The 15,900-nt window shown below is 32.5% G+C and overlaps 1 protein-coding gene across 1 annotated transcript; it reads right to left on the bottom strand.

The window, feature by feature from the left end:
- Nucleotides 1-10,235: 10,235 nt before the first annotated feature.
- Nucleotides 10,236-15,513, bottom strand: LOC132645813 (probable WRKY transcription factor 12). The gene is made up of 4 exons (XM_060363019.1): nt 15,002-15,513; nt 14,682-14,755; nt 13,545-13,706; nt 10,236-10,630 (listed from the first exon to the last, which is right to left on the bottom strand). The coding sequence occupies exons 1-4, from the start codon at nt 15,278-15,280 to the stop codon at nt 10,468-10,470; spliced, it is 678 nt and encodes a 225-aa protein (XP_060219002.1). The 5' UTR covers nt 15,281-15,513; the 3' UTR covers nt 10,236-10,467.
- Nucleotides 15,514-15,900: the final 387 nt, after the last annotated feature.

Below are 15,900 nucleotides of genomic sequence, written 5' to 3'. Positions count from 1 at the left end.
TAGACAATGTAGAGAAAATATAAAGAACAAAATGTGTAAAAGAAATAAAAATAAAATGAGCATTTAGTGTTACATTATTGACAAAAGGTAAAAAAAATGCTTGCAAGTGTAAAGAAAATGTAGAGAGAAAAAAAAAAGATAGGATATGTAAAAAATATAAATAAAATGCCTGAAAAATATGAGACAATGTATGGATAAATGTAAATAAAATGCATGAATAAATATAAAGACAATGCATGAATAAATGTAAAGATAAATGAATGAATCAATGTAAAGGAAAATACGTGAACAAATGTAAAGACAATGCATGAATAAATGTAAATATAAATGTATGGATAAATGTAATGTAAAGACATGAATAAATGTAAAGACAATGCATGAACAAAATGTAAAGATAAATGCATGAAAAAATATAAAGGCAAATGCATGAATAAATAATATAAAGACAATGTATGAAAAATATAAAGACAAGAATGAATAACTATAGAGAGAGAAAGAAGAGGCTAGTCTTGCTAGTCTTCTTGTGAAAAGAAAGTGTAGAAAGTGTAGAGAGAAGAAAAAATATATGTGTGAGTAGTGTGAAGTGGTGAAAAAATATGAAGACCCATCTCCACTATTTATAATAAAAAATGACCCCTTGTTTTGTCCAAAAAATAAAGGGCTACACCACATTGTCCCCTTAATGCCACATTTGGTCTTTAGGTTATTGTCCAATGGAGACTTCACCCTTTTAACCAATGTATAAAAATCTATTAACCAATGGATAGAGAACCCAACCCATCACTTCAAATGTCACCTTTTTAAAAAAGTGACAAGACCTTGACTTGATCGAATTCTTGCTCTGCGTTTAAGAATTAATTACTCCGATTTTCTCTACACTGACGTACTGTACTAAAATATAGTTAACTAATACATGTATAAATAATAATGTAAGTATAAAATATAAATATTAATGTATAAGATACAAAAAAATGCACTGCTATAAAATAAAGAAACAATTATTAATTGCACAAGAATGGTAGTATTACGCTGTACATATGCAAAAAAATAATGATTCTTGAAAATGACAATAAATTGATAAAACTCCTAAAATAAGGACAATTATCAATAAATCGTCAAAAAATGTGTAAAAAGCTATTATGTGCTCTTTAACGAATCAGGGCCCCCCAAAACGTTAATTTTAAGCACGGCGAGCCAAAATTAGGTGTCAACACCGCCGATCTTGGTCTTAGTGTTAATAAGTTAGATTTTTTTGCTATTACATGTCATTGGATAGATGATAGTTGGGTGATGCAAAAAAGAATTATAGCTTTTATATATGATGAAGGGAAGGGCCGTCACGATGGTAAATTTTTTGCGAATGAAATAACAACTAGCATGAACTTTTTTAACATTTGCAAAAAAACACTTTGTATTGTTTTAAATAATGCTTCTAACAACACAAAGGCGGTTGGCCTTATTAAAAATGAATTAAACCCTCCACTAAAAAATATTTTCCATGTGAGATGTAGTTGTCACATATAAACTTGATTGTTAAAGATGATCTTAAGTTATTTGATGATCCTATTCACAAGGTTAGAAATGCGGTTGCTTTTCTTTTTTGTAATGCCAATAGGGCTAAAATTAGAGATTTTAAGAGTCAATGTGTGAGTGTTAGTCTTAGACCTAAGAAAATTCAAGTTGAAGTTGATACTAGGTGGAACTACACTTACATTATGTTGCAACAAGCATATGAATATAGGGTTCCCATACAAAATATTCACAACAATCACAATGAGGAGATTAGTGAGTGGTTAAGTAATTCCGATTGGAAAGATGTTGTGGAATGTACTACATTTTTAGAAATTTTTATAATGCTACTCTTGCTTTTTCTAGACAATTCTATCCCGCGGTTACCGGAATTTTAGCATACTTAGCCGAAATAACTAGAGTTTTATATGAGTATAGTGAAAAACCGGGTTATCAAGCGGCTATTCATAGTATGAGGGAAAAATTTAAGAATTATTATTTTTCCATCCCAACTTTATTTATATTGTGTTCTATTCTAAATCCTTGTCTTAAAACTTGTTATACCGTTGAGTTGGTTGTTGACACCCAATTTTGTCCCGCCTCTCTTCCAAAATACCTATTTACGCTTCCAATATTTTTAGAAAAATTAAAAATATATATATATATATATATATTTATTTATTTTTTACTAAATTATTAGCCTCTTATCAATACCGGCACCTCATTATTCTATTACAGTTATTATTATTATTATTATTATTATTATTATTATTATTATTATTATTATTATTTATTACTATTATTATAATTCACAATTTTTATCATTTCGGTATTTTATTAGCTTACGCACACGCATCGCATTTATCTTGACATAATTAAATAATATTATTTATTTACTATGGATTTTCGAAATATTATTGCACGACTATTACAACACCATTTTTTATCTAAGCGCTAATAATTGCATATTTTATAATATTTTAACACAAGTTATTTAAATAGGTCTTTTATTTAAATGTGGTATCCCAATCAACTCATATTATTTTCGGATCAATTCACAAAACCAGTCCACATTTTAATTCAACCAGTCCGTCCTTTTAATTCACTAGCCCAAATCAATTAGCCCATTTTAATTCAGCCCAACACATTTTAATGCCCAATCCACATTCAAATACCAGCCCAATATCTCAAAACGGACCAGTCCAACCCAAATTATTACCCGACCCGGACGGCCCATTTCCCATCTTTAATATGGGAAACCCTAGGGTTTCCCTCATTTTTTCCATCCCGTCCGCCGCCTCCTTTCCCCTTCTCTCCTTCTCTCCTCCTGTCCTCCATCTCTCTCTGCTCCTCCACGTTACCCCTGACACCCCTCTTTCATCGTCAACCTCCACCACACCCACGTTTCTCCTCTGACACCACCCCACACCACGTTACCACCCACTTCATCTCTGACATCTCCCATACCACTGCCAACTCCCACGTTTCCACTACCCTTTGTTCCCCACGCGTCTTTCTTTTCATTCAACATAACGCAAAAACAGAGCCTATAAGAGAGGGGGTTTTGAATTTAAAAAAGGGGATTTTTCGGGTTCATGAAATTTCCCTCAAGAAACGGAGAAAAATTCGAACTAAGTAGGAGTCGCACAAAATCCCTTAAAAAGTTAAGTCCGTTAGCCGCCTATAATCCCCTAAAATACGAGTTCGATTAACAGTTTTTATCTTGTTTTGTTATCAAGTCAAAATATCAAATCAATCTTGTTTTCTGTCGATTACTGTGGTGTTTCTGAGAATCCGAACATCGCGAGCTCGAATTTGGTAGTGTTCGAGTGTAGATTGAAGATTCGAAGCCTCACTTCGCTGCACCCGAAGGAGGTAATCCCCCTATCTTTTTATTTCACTTGTATTTTTCTTGTGTCTTAGTTTAAATCGCATGTCCCTGTATGTTGATATTAATTTTAGCATCAGTTTAAGCGCGGTGTGTGTTAGCACAGTTAACCTAGGGGTTTGAGCATGTTCCTATGTTAAATCGGTCCAAATAAACAAGTTTAGTAGTTTGATGCAGCAGAGTATGTCAGTGTATTAGCCTTAATCCAGTCAGTGGTCAAAAGAGGTTGGGTTCACCACCCAGACCCTCTATTGTGTTGGACTTCATTTAAAAAGGCATGAAAGTTGTCTAGTTAGTTTTGGTTATGGTTTTCACTTACATTTGACAAAAAGAAACTGCTAAGTAGCATTATGTTGAGTTAATATGCCTCTATTGTGGTCTGTTAATGAATCTTCTTGTCTGCCTTCAATGAATTTGAGCCTAACATGGTATGTGTCTGGTTTAACTCCATCAGAGATGATATGTTAGTATTTGTTGTCTGTTGATGCCTCGGTGGAACTCAAAGTATGAATTAGTGTTGGGTTATGCTTACTCATGTTGGTCTGTATGCCCGCTAAGCTATTCTCATATGTTATAGGATGTTGTAACCATCCTCTAAGCTCAAGGGTAGATCCTCCCTAATATGTGGGCTGACCAAATCATTATATAGTTAGATTCTTCTTTCTTATCTGCTTAATAGAATCAGATTTCCACTATGTGGAACATGATAGTCAGAGTTTCCCAAATCAGATGTGGTTAGGGGTTGTTCTGTTGCGAATTGTATTTGATATGAGTTGTGTTGTATATGCACAATTAATAAGTGTATGTCCCTGCCAAACCATCATATAGTTGATTAAAAATCATACATGTTAGATTTGTTCACTTATTAACTTGTTTTATATGTCAGAAGACAGCTATGTTGATTGCTAGTTTAGGACATATTTGTATGTGTTAATTGTTATCTTTGTTTAATTATGCTCAGTAGTAGTAGTTTCCAGATATGTTCATATATGTTACTTACTAGGCTCAATTTTGTTTAAATCTCTTTACATGATTTGGTTGGTGATTTAGTATTTGATATGTCTTTAAGGCAGCCTTTAGTATGCCTAGTTCTGGTTTCATCCTGTTGAGTTAGCACTTGCTTGATAGATCGAGATTCGTGCTTTAAGAATTTATGTGATCCAGATATAGGGATAGTTTTTTTTTTTTTTATGTTATTGCGCTAGTTGATTTATACGTTATTAGCCTTGTTTTAAGTTTCCTACTGGCTAAATGTAAGTCACCTTGCCTGTACATTCGATTGGAAGTCTAGTAGGCTTACTGCTTGGCCTCTGAATCTGTCGTCATGTCCACTGTCAAATGTACTCACATTTCATTCTAATGCTATATTTGATATGGAATCTGATAACCTCTCTACTGGTTCTAGTGGTCTTTATTGTACATTGGCAGAAGAGTATGGCTATTCTAGGTTCGAACTGGTATTTATATGCGCATATAGGAGTTGAAACAAAGGCATTGTTTTTTTTCAGCAACAAAGTATAAATATCACACCCCTCCCCTGATTGTTCAGCTTTATTTTGGATGTGGTGTTTTGCGTCTCCTGCTGTTTCCAGTTTGTTGCTATCTGCCAGTTTCAAACTTTCCCCTTTTTTTGCTATCTGCCAGTTTGGTGTTTATTGCTTATCTAAAGTTTCACATGGTTTGGTTGATTTGTTTACCCCCGTAGTAATGAAATTGAAATGCAGATTTTAAATATTGTCGTAGGCTATAAAACTACAGTTATTTATATATACGCTGAAGCTGTTTTGATTAAAACACACAGTACGTGGCTGTCCGAGGTTCTGTCCACATATGAGTATTGTCTCGCTTAGATAGTAATTTGCCGTGCTTGAATCATATATACGTGTGTATGTTGCTGGTATACCTTCGCTGAAACGCATTAGATATATACAGAATATATACAAGTTTACTGGTCTTTTTTTTTTTTTTTTTTTTTTTTTTGTATTTATATTTTCGTGGCCGACTTGTTGAATTTATATTTTTTACATCTTCGTCGATTAGATACTAACCCTTAATTTCCTTCATTTTATGCATGATCACTGCGTACGAGTTCAAGCAACTCGCCTCTCTCCGCATTCGGCGTTGGGCTGAAAGCCCAACACAATATTCTCAACTCAGCTCCCTGATCAGCCCAATCCGCAGCAAAAAAAGAAAAAACCGAAGAAAGAAAAGATGGAAATTTTGGGCCAAGGCCCAATGGCGGACAGTTTCCAGAAAAAATTGGGCTGGCCCATTCGATAGTTATTTACCTCTTTTATCTTATTTTGTGCATATTAATTTGTATTATGCAACTAACCCTTTACTTTGTTTTGTTTTTCTTAATTTAGATAAGTCCTAATGAATTAATAGGTTTAGTTTTAATAGTGGGTAATTTAGTTTAAGAAAGACTAACAAATCATTCCATTAGTTTATTTCCCTTCTTTTTCATATTAAATGTCTAATATTTTTTTTCATTTTTTTGGGGAATGATTAATTTACAAAATGGTATGACTATACATTCTAAGTAAAAAAAAAAGAAATCATTTTATCACAAACGTTTCGAAACGTTACTAATACGCAAATATAAATTCAAGTATATTTTTATAAACAATTTGTCAAATTTGGAATCAATCATACATACTTTTAACTGGGCATAATTAATAAGAAAACTCACTTCCTTTTGAATCATATTATAAGCTTAGATTTTTTTTACATTGCTATATTCACGTTATATTTTCTACAAGTCTTATTTTAAATAGCATTTACCATATTTCATATAAAATCTTAGTGACATTTTGAGCTCTATTTAAATACCATCTAAAATCCTTATTATGCAAAATATCTTTTACAAGTTTTATTTCTAAATAGCATTTTATTTAAAGCTTTTAGCAATATTTATGAGTCTTCTCTAAATGGCATTTTATCTTAACAATGCTTGTAAGTTTTATTTCATGAAATTATCACATTTCCTATAAATCTTATTAAATACCATCTTTCATTTAAGGGTTCGTCAATATTCTCAAGTCTCACTTATTTTTTTAGAATCTTCTTTTACGTACGTTATTATGTTTCTGCGAGTATTATTTTAAACAACGCTATTATATTTTCATCTAAAAAACCTTAACAACATTCATAAATCATATTTTCAAAAAATGGCACTTAAAATCTCTTTTACACAAATTATTATATTTTCTGTAAATCTTATTTTGACTTAATCAATCTTATTTTAAGCATTATATTTACTCTCAATCAATTAACCTAAGTTTGGTCGGATAACCGTAAGTTAACGGATTCTGAAGGATGCCTAACCCCTTTCCTTTAGGATAATATAGAGCCCTTACCTAGAATTACACTGGTTAAGCAGACTATTAATTGAGGTTTAGTTTTAACTTTGCCTCAGTTAACATCTAGGTGTCCTAATTCACCGTTAAATTAATTAGGTGTCGACGCCTTAAAAAAAAACAATAGGAATCTCCAATATGTTGTACTCCTAAATTTAACCCGGTTAAAATGGGGTGTGACATTGGTTAAACAAATTTATCATTTTTTAGATATTACTATTGAGGAACCATCTCAATTTGAGGCCGAGAAAGCGGTAGATGTTGAGCTTATTTTTTTTTTTTTTACACATTATTCTAAGTTGGAAGAAAATGCTCGTTTCTCCACGCCCTACTACTTCTACTTCTCAAACTTAAAGAGCCTGTCTCGTTTAGGAATTTGGAGAAACATTTCTACTACTTCTTCTAGTAGTAGTGCAAACTTTGATGAACTTCACTTTTATTTGATGCAGTTGGTGGTGGAAATGAACGATAAAGTGGACGTCTTAGCATGGTGGAAGAAATGCAAGGCGAATTATCCGGTACTTGCAAGAATGACTCGGGATATCCTTAATGCTCAAATATCAACCGTGGCCTCGGAAAGTGCACTTAGCCAAGGAAGACAACAAATTGGAGACCATGGACACTCCTTATCCCTTGCAAGTACTAGTTTGCATTCGCAATTGGATTAGATTGAAGCGGCGCAACCAAAGGCTAGCGGCGGTGGAAGGCGAAGAGGAAGAGATTGAAGTTTTAATAGCAAGTGAAGAAGACCAAATTGAAGACATGGAAGATATTTCAATGGATGAATATGATATGGCGGACATTACCCAAATGGTTGAAACAATGTGATTTTATTCTTGTACTACTTAGTTGCAACTCATGTATTATTTGCAAGTTAAAAAAAAATACAACTTGCTAATAAATGTTATCCATTAATGAATAAAATATATGGCTCATTGAGCTTTCTTCTATTACTGGTGTTCATATTCTTACAAGTATTCAAGTTAATATTACTTATATTAAGTTAGGAATATACCTACAATATACTTATAATATACATCTACTTAAATTATAAAATAGAAAGTTATAACTATATATATTTATAAATATACAATCTTGAATTTTATAATACTCATGATTTATTAGCAAATATAAAATGTCTTGAATTTTATAATCTCATGAGTTATTAGTAAATATAAAATTTAAGTTATAATACATATAACTTAAACATATATACCTACAATATACTTATAATATGCATATACTTAAGTTATAAAATAGAAAGTTATATACTTAGAAAAAAAATAAACTTGAATTTTATAATACTCATAAGTTGTTAGTAAATAGATAAACTTAAGTTATATAATACATATAACTTAAACATATATATACACTTGAAAATAAAAAATATACAATCTATATTACATATACTATATTTATAAGCATAGGTATATATGAAACTTATAGATATTATAATTCAATAATATATATATATATATATATATATATATATATATATATATATATAACCGGCGGTTACGGGTCTGGTAATTTCAACCGGATAACCGGCAACCGGTAGCCATGGGCGGTTTTTTAACCGGCAACTGTTCGATTGGGCCAACTAGTGCCGGAACCGGGCCGGGTTACCCGGTTGACAGGCTTATACTAGACTAGTAATGATTCATGAAGTGTATATAATTTTATGGATTGGTCATGAAGTGTACGTAATTTTATGGATTTGTTGAACTTACCATTTTTTCAGTTTTACCGTGTAGTATTCAAATCACTAACTCGAGGTAATTCTTTTTTTTTTCGCGGATTGTCCTTCTTTTGGGGTAGTCTTTAATTTTTGTCCCTCAAATTGCTGATCTTTAATTTTTGTCCTTCGCTTAAAAAGGTGGTCGAAAATACTCCAAGGTTCTGGGTTCGAACCCCCGCTCAGTAAAAAAAAAAAAAATCGAAAGGCAAGGCTTTGCAAAAAGTCCGCCTTAATTATGCGGCAGAATTTGATTAAGGCATAACTAAAAGTCTACCGGAGATGGCAGACTCTTGCCTTGCGAATTTTTTATTTTATTTTTATGACTAAACCGGGGTTTGAACCCAGAACTTCGGGGTATTTTAAGCGAAGGGAAAGAAATTAAAGACCAGCAATTTGAGGGGCAAAAATAAAAGACACCCCCAATGAAGGGCAATCGTGCAAATTGCCCGACGTAATTCAACTTTGTGTCGGTATAGTAGGCCTACTAAGGGGGTAATAACTGAGTAAAATTCTCAAATAGCGCTTTTCAACTTCTGTAATTAAAACATAGTTATTATCGTAGAGTTTCAAATACCAGATGAAACTCCAAACTTCATGATTTTTCTGTAATTGAAAAAGAACCACCGTCATAGAATTTCAAATACATGATAACATGAGAGTGACTATTTTTCATAGATAGGACATTATCATGAAGTTTATTGTGTGACATCTGAAACTCCACGAAAGTGACTATTTTTCATAGACATGATTGAAAAATGGCCAGGCTATTTTTATGATGTAAATATATAACGCTCCTTATGAAAGATTTCGTATTTCTATGGTTCATGGCGAAACATCTGATTAAGACTGGGAAATCTCAAACCAATTTCATGCACCCATTAGTGGTTTAAAAAGTTCAACAGTTCACTTCAACTACTTAGCAGCAATAACGCCCAACATCATCTTGGTCAAATTTTCATGTGTTTGTTCTTTCAGATGTAAATTGCGTGTTTTAGGATTAGACACTCCCAAAACAAGCTATCTAAATGATCAGGGATTGGAGATAATGCTTTTACAAGTAATAATCAATGCATGTATATATCTATATTTTTTCTCCACTATGGTCAATACTAGTATCAATTGATTTATGACGCTTCAACTTAACTAAAAGTCTTTTATTTCTCCGATCGAGAAGTTAACTTTGAAACCAAACTTCCCTCATATTCAAGGAAATGCACTTAAGATTTTGCATAATCATTTAGATTATCGCTATGTTTTCGTGATGTGTAAGATATCTCTAACTTCATTTCTGGTTTACAAGAAAGGAGCACTAGCTTATATATTTCCTAACTGACAAAAAGAAGCAAATAATAAACCATTAGAAATCTTAGAAGAGGGTCCCAGTTAATTAAGCACATAAAAGTTGCTGCTATTATTAAGGGTGTACTTACCTGTAGATATTGTAGTACTTCAACCATAGACTTATAAGTTATATAATATGCTAATCATCATGAATTGAAAAAATAAATACTACTCCAGTAGGATCTTGAAAACTAATCTCACATTTAAGTGTCATAAATTATGTACTCTGATCGGAGACATCAGCCTTGTTGATGAATTAATTACATTACTGCGACGTTATATAAGTACTAGAAATATGCATTGAAATTGGAGATAGAAATCCTAATGGGCGGAAGGAGACCAATTTAACTAAACTTTTTTAACTTTAATATGATATAGGAGTATTCATCTAGTAATCAAATGAATGAACAAGATTTGTCCAATATTAAATAAAAATGATTGCCTTCATGACATAATATTGGACCATACATAACAATAAAAAGAAATCTGTAGTAACTAATTAAAATCCACCAATAATAACATGAAGATAGGCACAAATATATGATTCGTTGTGATATTGTTGGTGTTCCTTATAATGCTATAATAAATATATGGTTTGAAAGAGGTATATACTACAGAAGCTTTCTGATTATCTAGAAAGAGGTGAAACAATCATGGTCAGAAGAGTTAGAATCATCACAAGGAGAATGGTTGTGTCTACCTTCATACGTAGTTATTACCATACGGCAATCTTCTGAAAGTCGTTCCACCCTCTTCTTCACTCGACAATTACTATGTGTACATCGATAGTAACTCCTACATGCAACAACAACAATACCTCATAAGCAACTGAATACATTATTTTACAGGTTGCTAATTAACAACGAACCAGAAAATCTTACAAAGGAAATTACTTGTGTTTGACAAGTACACATGTTGTCTCAATAGCATTTACATCTAATCTAGGAAGACATAGGGTGACTGGTGAGGGTGGCCGTCCGGGTAGGGGAGAGTGTGGGCCGGGGATAGTGTGGAAAGGAGACAATCAGCGTGAAACGCCGCTTATATAACTTGCTTTCCGTACTTCAATTCCACCAGGTAAGTCATTTTCTTAGAAAAATATTTCCACCAATCAAAGATGCAAAAATTGTCTTCTCAATACCAAATACACCCCAAATCAATTCTAAGCAGCAGTTGTTACATCATACATGTAGCTAAGTATTGTACAGGCAATAATTTTGATTAATGACTCCTTTCCATTTTTCTCGAGCATGCTTTAGATTAATTAATTACTCCCTTAATTTGACTTGGGAATTGGCTTATACTACTATTATAATAGTGTAGAATAAGAATTTCCAATATGATAGTAGTAGTAATATCTTGAGAAATGTCAAATGCGTGCGTTTGCACTCTATGTTAATATCAAGGGGTATACATATGCATTTTCAATTCTATTTAGACATGCTATATTTTTCATGCATTAATCAACTTCTTACTCCACTAGTATTTATGATCCAAACGAAGACTTACAGTAAATTACACCCTTATAGTCTTTCAGACTCCAATTATGTGCTTGATTCAGCTCATATTAACAAACTTAACTAATATGCGCAATTTTAGGAGCCGTTTGGACTTCATCTAATGAGATGAAATCATAAGATGAAATTATGACATGAAATCATGTTTGGACATGTAATTTGGATTTCTGAAGTTGCAGTTTTTTTTTATAAACATAAAAACCCCACAAGTTGTGAAAACTATCAAAATTTTCCCAATTCTTATACAATCTTACCAAATGAGTAAATAATAGTTCATACTAAAATTAATACGTTACTAGAAGGTCGTTCTAAAAAATACAACATCAATTGATCAAACTTTAGTTCAATAAAAAGGAAAATTTAACATGAATAGTAAATGTAATTACTCTTTAATATAATCCTCCCACATGGTAAACATGATTGGTAAATATATTTTACCAACTTGCAGATTAATATTTAATACAAATGATTGGTAAACATGATTGGTAAATATATCTACCAACTTATGGGTCTTTTTTTACAAAATATAAACGTATGGGTCAAATTTTACATTTATATTTTTTGAAATCATGATTTCAAATCCCAAATCATGCCTTTTTGGATGATTTGGGATTTCATCTCATGAGATGAAATCAGAGATGAAATCGCATGTCCAAACGTTGATTTCATCTCATGAGATGAAATCGCATGTCCAAACGCCTACTTAGTTGATCATAATTATCCTGACTAAGAAGTAAGAAGCGAAATACAACATTCTTGGATAAATTGATGCTTTCTTATTTCTAAATATAATCAGAAGGTTCAAGTTTCATACTGAGAAATTACGGATACTGGTAAAGAAGTAGATCTATTTTTCCTAGGTGCGTATGCGATCACACAAAGATTAGTGTAACTTCTCTTGAAAACAAAATATAACATACCTAAGTAATTAGAGATGTTCTCTCGATCTCTACAATGTTGCTCAGGCTATACTGATATATAGTAGGAATTATGTATTTTGAATTTAAGGTAATTATTAATAGGACAAAAAGAGAAAATACTCAAACAAATAAAGCCAAGTACAAAAATACAAACGAAAAGGGAATTAGCAGAAAAAATACTCAATGGTTAGAGGAGAATTCAAGATATATAGATGGTCCACACCCTACTGTCAACACGGTCTATCCCACTTCTAGATATGGAGTAGAAGTAATAATACCAATTTATACAATTCCTTGTACTTCCCAAAACTACTTGAAACCACACCATCATTTTCCCCATTTTGCATTTTAATTTAAACCCCAGGATAAAATTTGTACGAAATCGTAGGTCCAATGTCCTAGTTGGATCATCATTCGAGAAATTAATCAATCCCAAGACCCAAGCTAGCAGCAGAGCTAAAATTTCAACATTACTGATTTTGAATTTTAGAATGACGTTTTCAAGTGCTAATAATTGAGTTTTAAATTTAATATGAATACATACTTAATGAATTTTAATTAATACGAATACATTGTTTGAGCAAAAGCAATTTCGGTCGATCTATATCTGGACTTCTACCTCCGCTTTATTCGAAGGTTTGTGAAGTTTTGGCTTGGGAGAAATCAATGTGTACAAAGATATTTTCACAACTAATTAATTAATTAATTAAGTGGAGGAGAAGGAATTAAAGCCAAATAATTTTCTTACTTTCTAGAAGTCTTGTCTATTTCGAAGTTCCTATTATGTTTGCCCTAAAAGCTATCGAGGTAGATGAATTAGAAATTTCTTTTACTAAACTTGTTTCGGATAAATGTATTTTGACCAATCATTTTGCTAACAGTAACTAGCTCCTCGTTTTGTAATGATGCATATTAAGTACTTACAATAGTTCTGTTTTTAACCAAAAAACAAACAAATTTCCTACTTATAAGATAAGTTTAGTTTATCCTATTCTTTGATTTTACTGCTACCTATTACTTCCTTTGCTTTGTTTATCTTGCTATTTTGTTGTCTTGTCTTCCTTTCTATTCTGCTTTGATTAGACTTCTTTTGAGCCGAGGGTCTATCGGAAACAACCTTTCTACCCCACAATGGGGTGATGTTTACGTACATCTTACCTTCCCCAGAGCCCACTTGTGGGATTATGCTGGATATGTTGTAGTTGTTGTTGTAGGGAAAAAAGAAAAACCGAAGAAACGGGTACTTAACTATGGGGAAATATCATTAGGTACCTGGGATGAAGGCTGTTCTTGACAACTTTCTGACCATATTTTCTCCATTTGTATCCATCATCAAGAACATCAATGTCACTCCTTGTTTGGAAACAAAACCTTGGTTCTCTCAGCTTTCTCCTTATCTTCACCTTTCCTTTATCTGAGGATGAACCCTTCCACCTACATGTTTTGGAAATCAAATGTTACTAGTAATTAATCAATTGAGCTCACAACAATATGGATTTATACTTCTGCTAGCTAAGATGAAGTCTTATCAAATTATCATATGTGTGTTGAATTTGATGATGGACACGTGGGTACAAATAATAGAGCATTATAATATATAGTGGATCTACCACTTGTCCTTCTTAAGATGCACTACACCGTCCACACTACATATATAGTACAAACAACAGTATTTATACATATTTTGAAATAGAGTTAAGTAAAGGGCAAGAGACATTGCAAGAAAAAATGATGCAAGAATCTGTCTGCATGAATTAATGCTTAGATCTTCTCAGGTTTTAATGAAAATCATGAAGAAGCTTCTAGAGGTAAGTAATAAATACTTGAAAATAAAGCAGACTTTTTTTCATCTTCGAAACCTACTGGTCTGATTAATTCTGGTACATGCGGTGAAAAGCTCACAAGTTCGACTAATTCCGACATGCCTTGTAAAAAAGCCCGCTATTTAGGAATTTAGTGCTCTCTGCCGAAAAGAAGTTCAGTCCTTGAGATTCAAAGTCAGATTAGAACGAAGAAATCTCTACCATTCCACCGCAGGTATTACCGTTCTTGAAGGCTCCATCATAATCGCTCCATTCATAGATTTTGATAGAATGAATTAAGCACAAAGTATCTCTCTTATGCTGAGGTTAATAACTTCTTGCAAATCAAAATCTCTATGCATGCATATTGGTGAAAAGAATAAGTAGATCATGATCCAATAAATCCAAAACTCCTCCACCTTCTTTCTTTAGTTTTCCCCTCTTGTGAAAACCAAGATATATAAATCAAAAGTTAGAAGAAGGATATTTCAGTACTTCTATATGATAATCACGAGCCGCAGTTCATAGAGCTAGAATCGATACAACATTTTACTTTCATTTTGAAAATAAACTAAATCTGAGAGAGAGATGAGATTCGAGATAATACCATGAATTGTTACCCTCGCTAGCATTACCGCTGCAATTTTCGTCATTAACAGCCTTGGGATCTAGTGTTTCCACCTATGTAAAGTTGATCCATAACAACGAATTAACAAAAGAGATGACTACGAGAAGTAAATTAAGAATAAATAGAGAAACCCTAAAGGAGATCCCAATATTTTGTGTTAGTATATCACAAAGACAAGAAGCTTTCTATTTTTTTTTGTTTAATACTACTAGTGGTTAGACCAGTTTGCGTAACAACACAAATATATGCCGCTCAAAGCTTAGGCAGATGAGATGAACCAAGTAAAACGTCTGAATTACCTGGTCGTTATTCCAAGATGGTCTATGGACAAGTTCATTGTGGTTAAACCCTAGGGCACTGCTAATATTATTTGAGGAGGCGGCGACGTTTGTGGTGGTAGTGGGAGGCGTAAGGCTAGCTTGAAGAGACTGAGATATTTGAGAAGACTGTGATGAAGGAGCTAAGAAGCTCATCACCTGGTTATGATCTGCAAAGTGTACAAATCCCAATTCATGGATATTATTGGCAGAGACTTGTAAATTGTAGTTGTTTAACTCCCTTTCTTCACCCCTTTCCATTCTTCCTTTAGTTTTATTCCAAACTTTTGTTGATGACCTTTTGAACAATTTTTTCTTCTTCTTCAGTTGCTTATTCTTCTTGTGATGGTGAAATTATTGGCTGATGTATTTCGTCAATTGCATGTATTCGTACGCCGTGTGGGGTTTCAGGTCGAATGATGTTTTTTCTTTCACCAACATCGGAGTTTAAAGTTCTTCTCTTGTCAACTGGTAAACGATAGAAAGAATGTAATCGAAATATATAAACATTTATTTATAGGTATTTGGACAATTCTCCCGTGAATAGTTATTTTTTGGAGTTTAAGTTAGGTTTGGTATCCACTCCTTCGTTCAAGAGTTATGTAAACTTTGACTAGCATTTTAGAAATAGTTTCTCATCAAATTAACATGAAATTTTTTGTAACTTGTAGTACTTATCGTATAGGTTTTTGATAACTAAATTTTAAATATAAAATATTGAGTTGAGCTAATTCAATTTATTAAAAATGAGTCAATTTGACTTTCAAAAAAGAAACATGACAACCAATTTGATACGGATGAAGTATTTTTTTTTTAACATAGTATTGATAGAGGGGAACTCAAAATTATTAGTTGCCAAAAAAAAAAAAACTCAAAATTTG

The sequence above is a fragment of the Lycium barbarum genome, chromosome 6 (assembly GCF_019175385.1).
Source record: "Lycium barbarum isolate Lr01 chromosome 6, ASM1917538v2, whole genome shotgun sequence".
Lineage (NCBI taxonomy): Eukaryota > Viridiplantae > Streptophyta > Magnoliopsida > Solanales > Solanaceae > Lycium > Lycium barbarum.
Note: the sequence above shows the minus strand (reverse complement) of the source record. Positions and strands in the feature narration are given on the sequence as shown.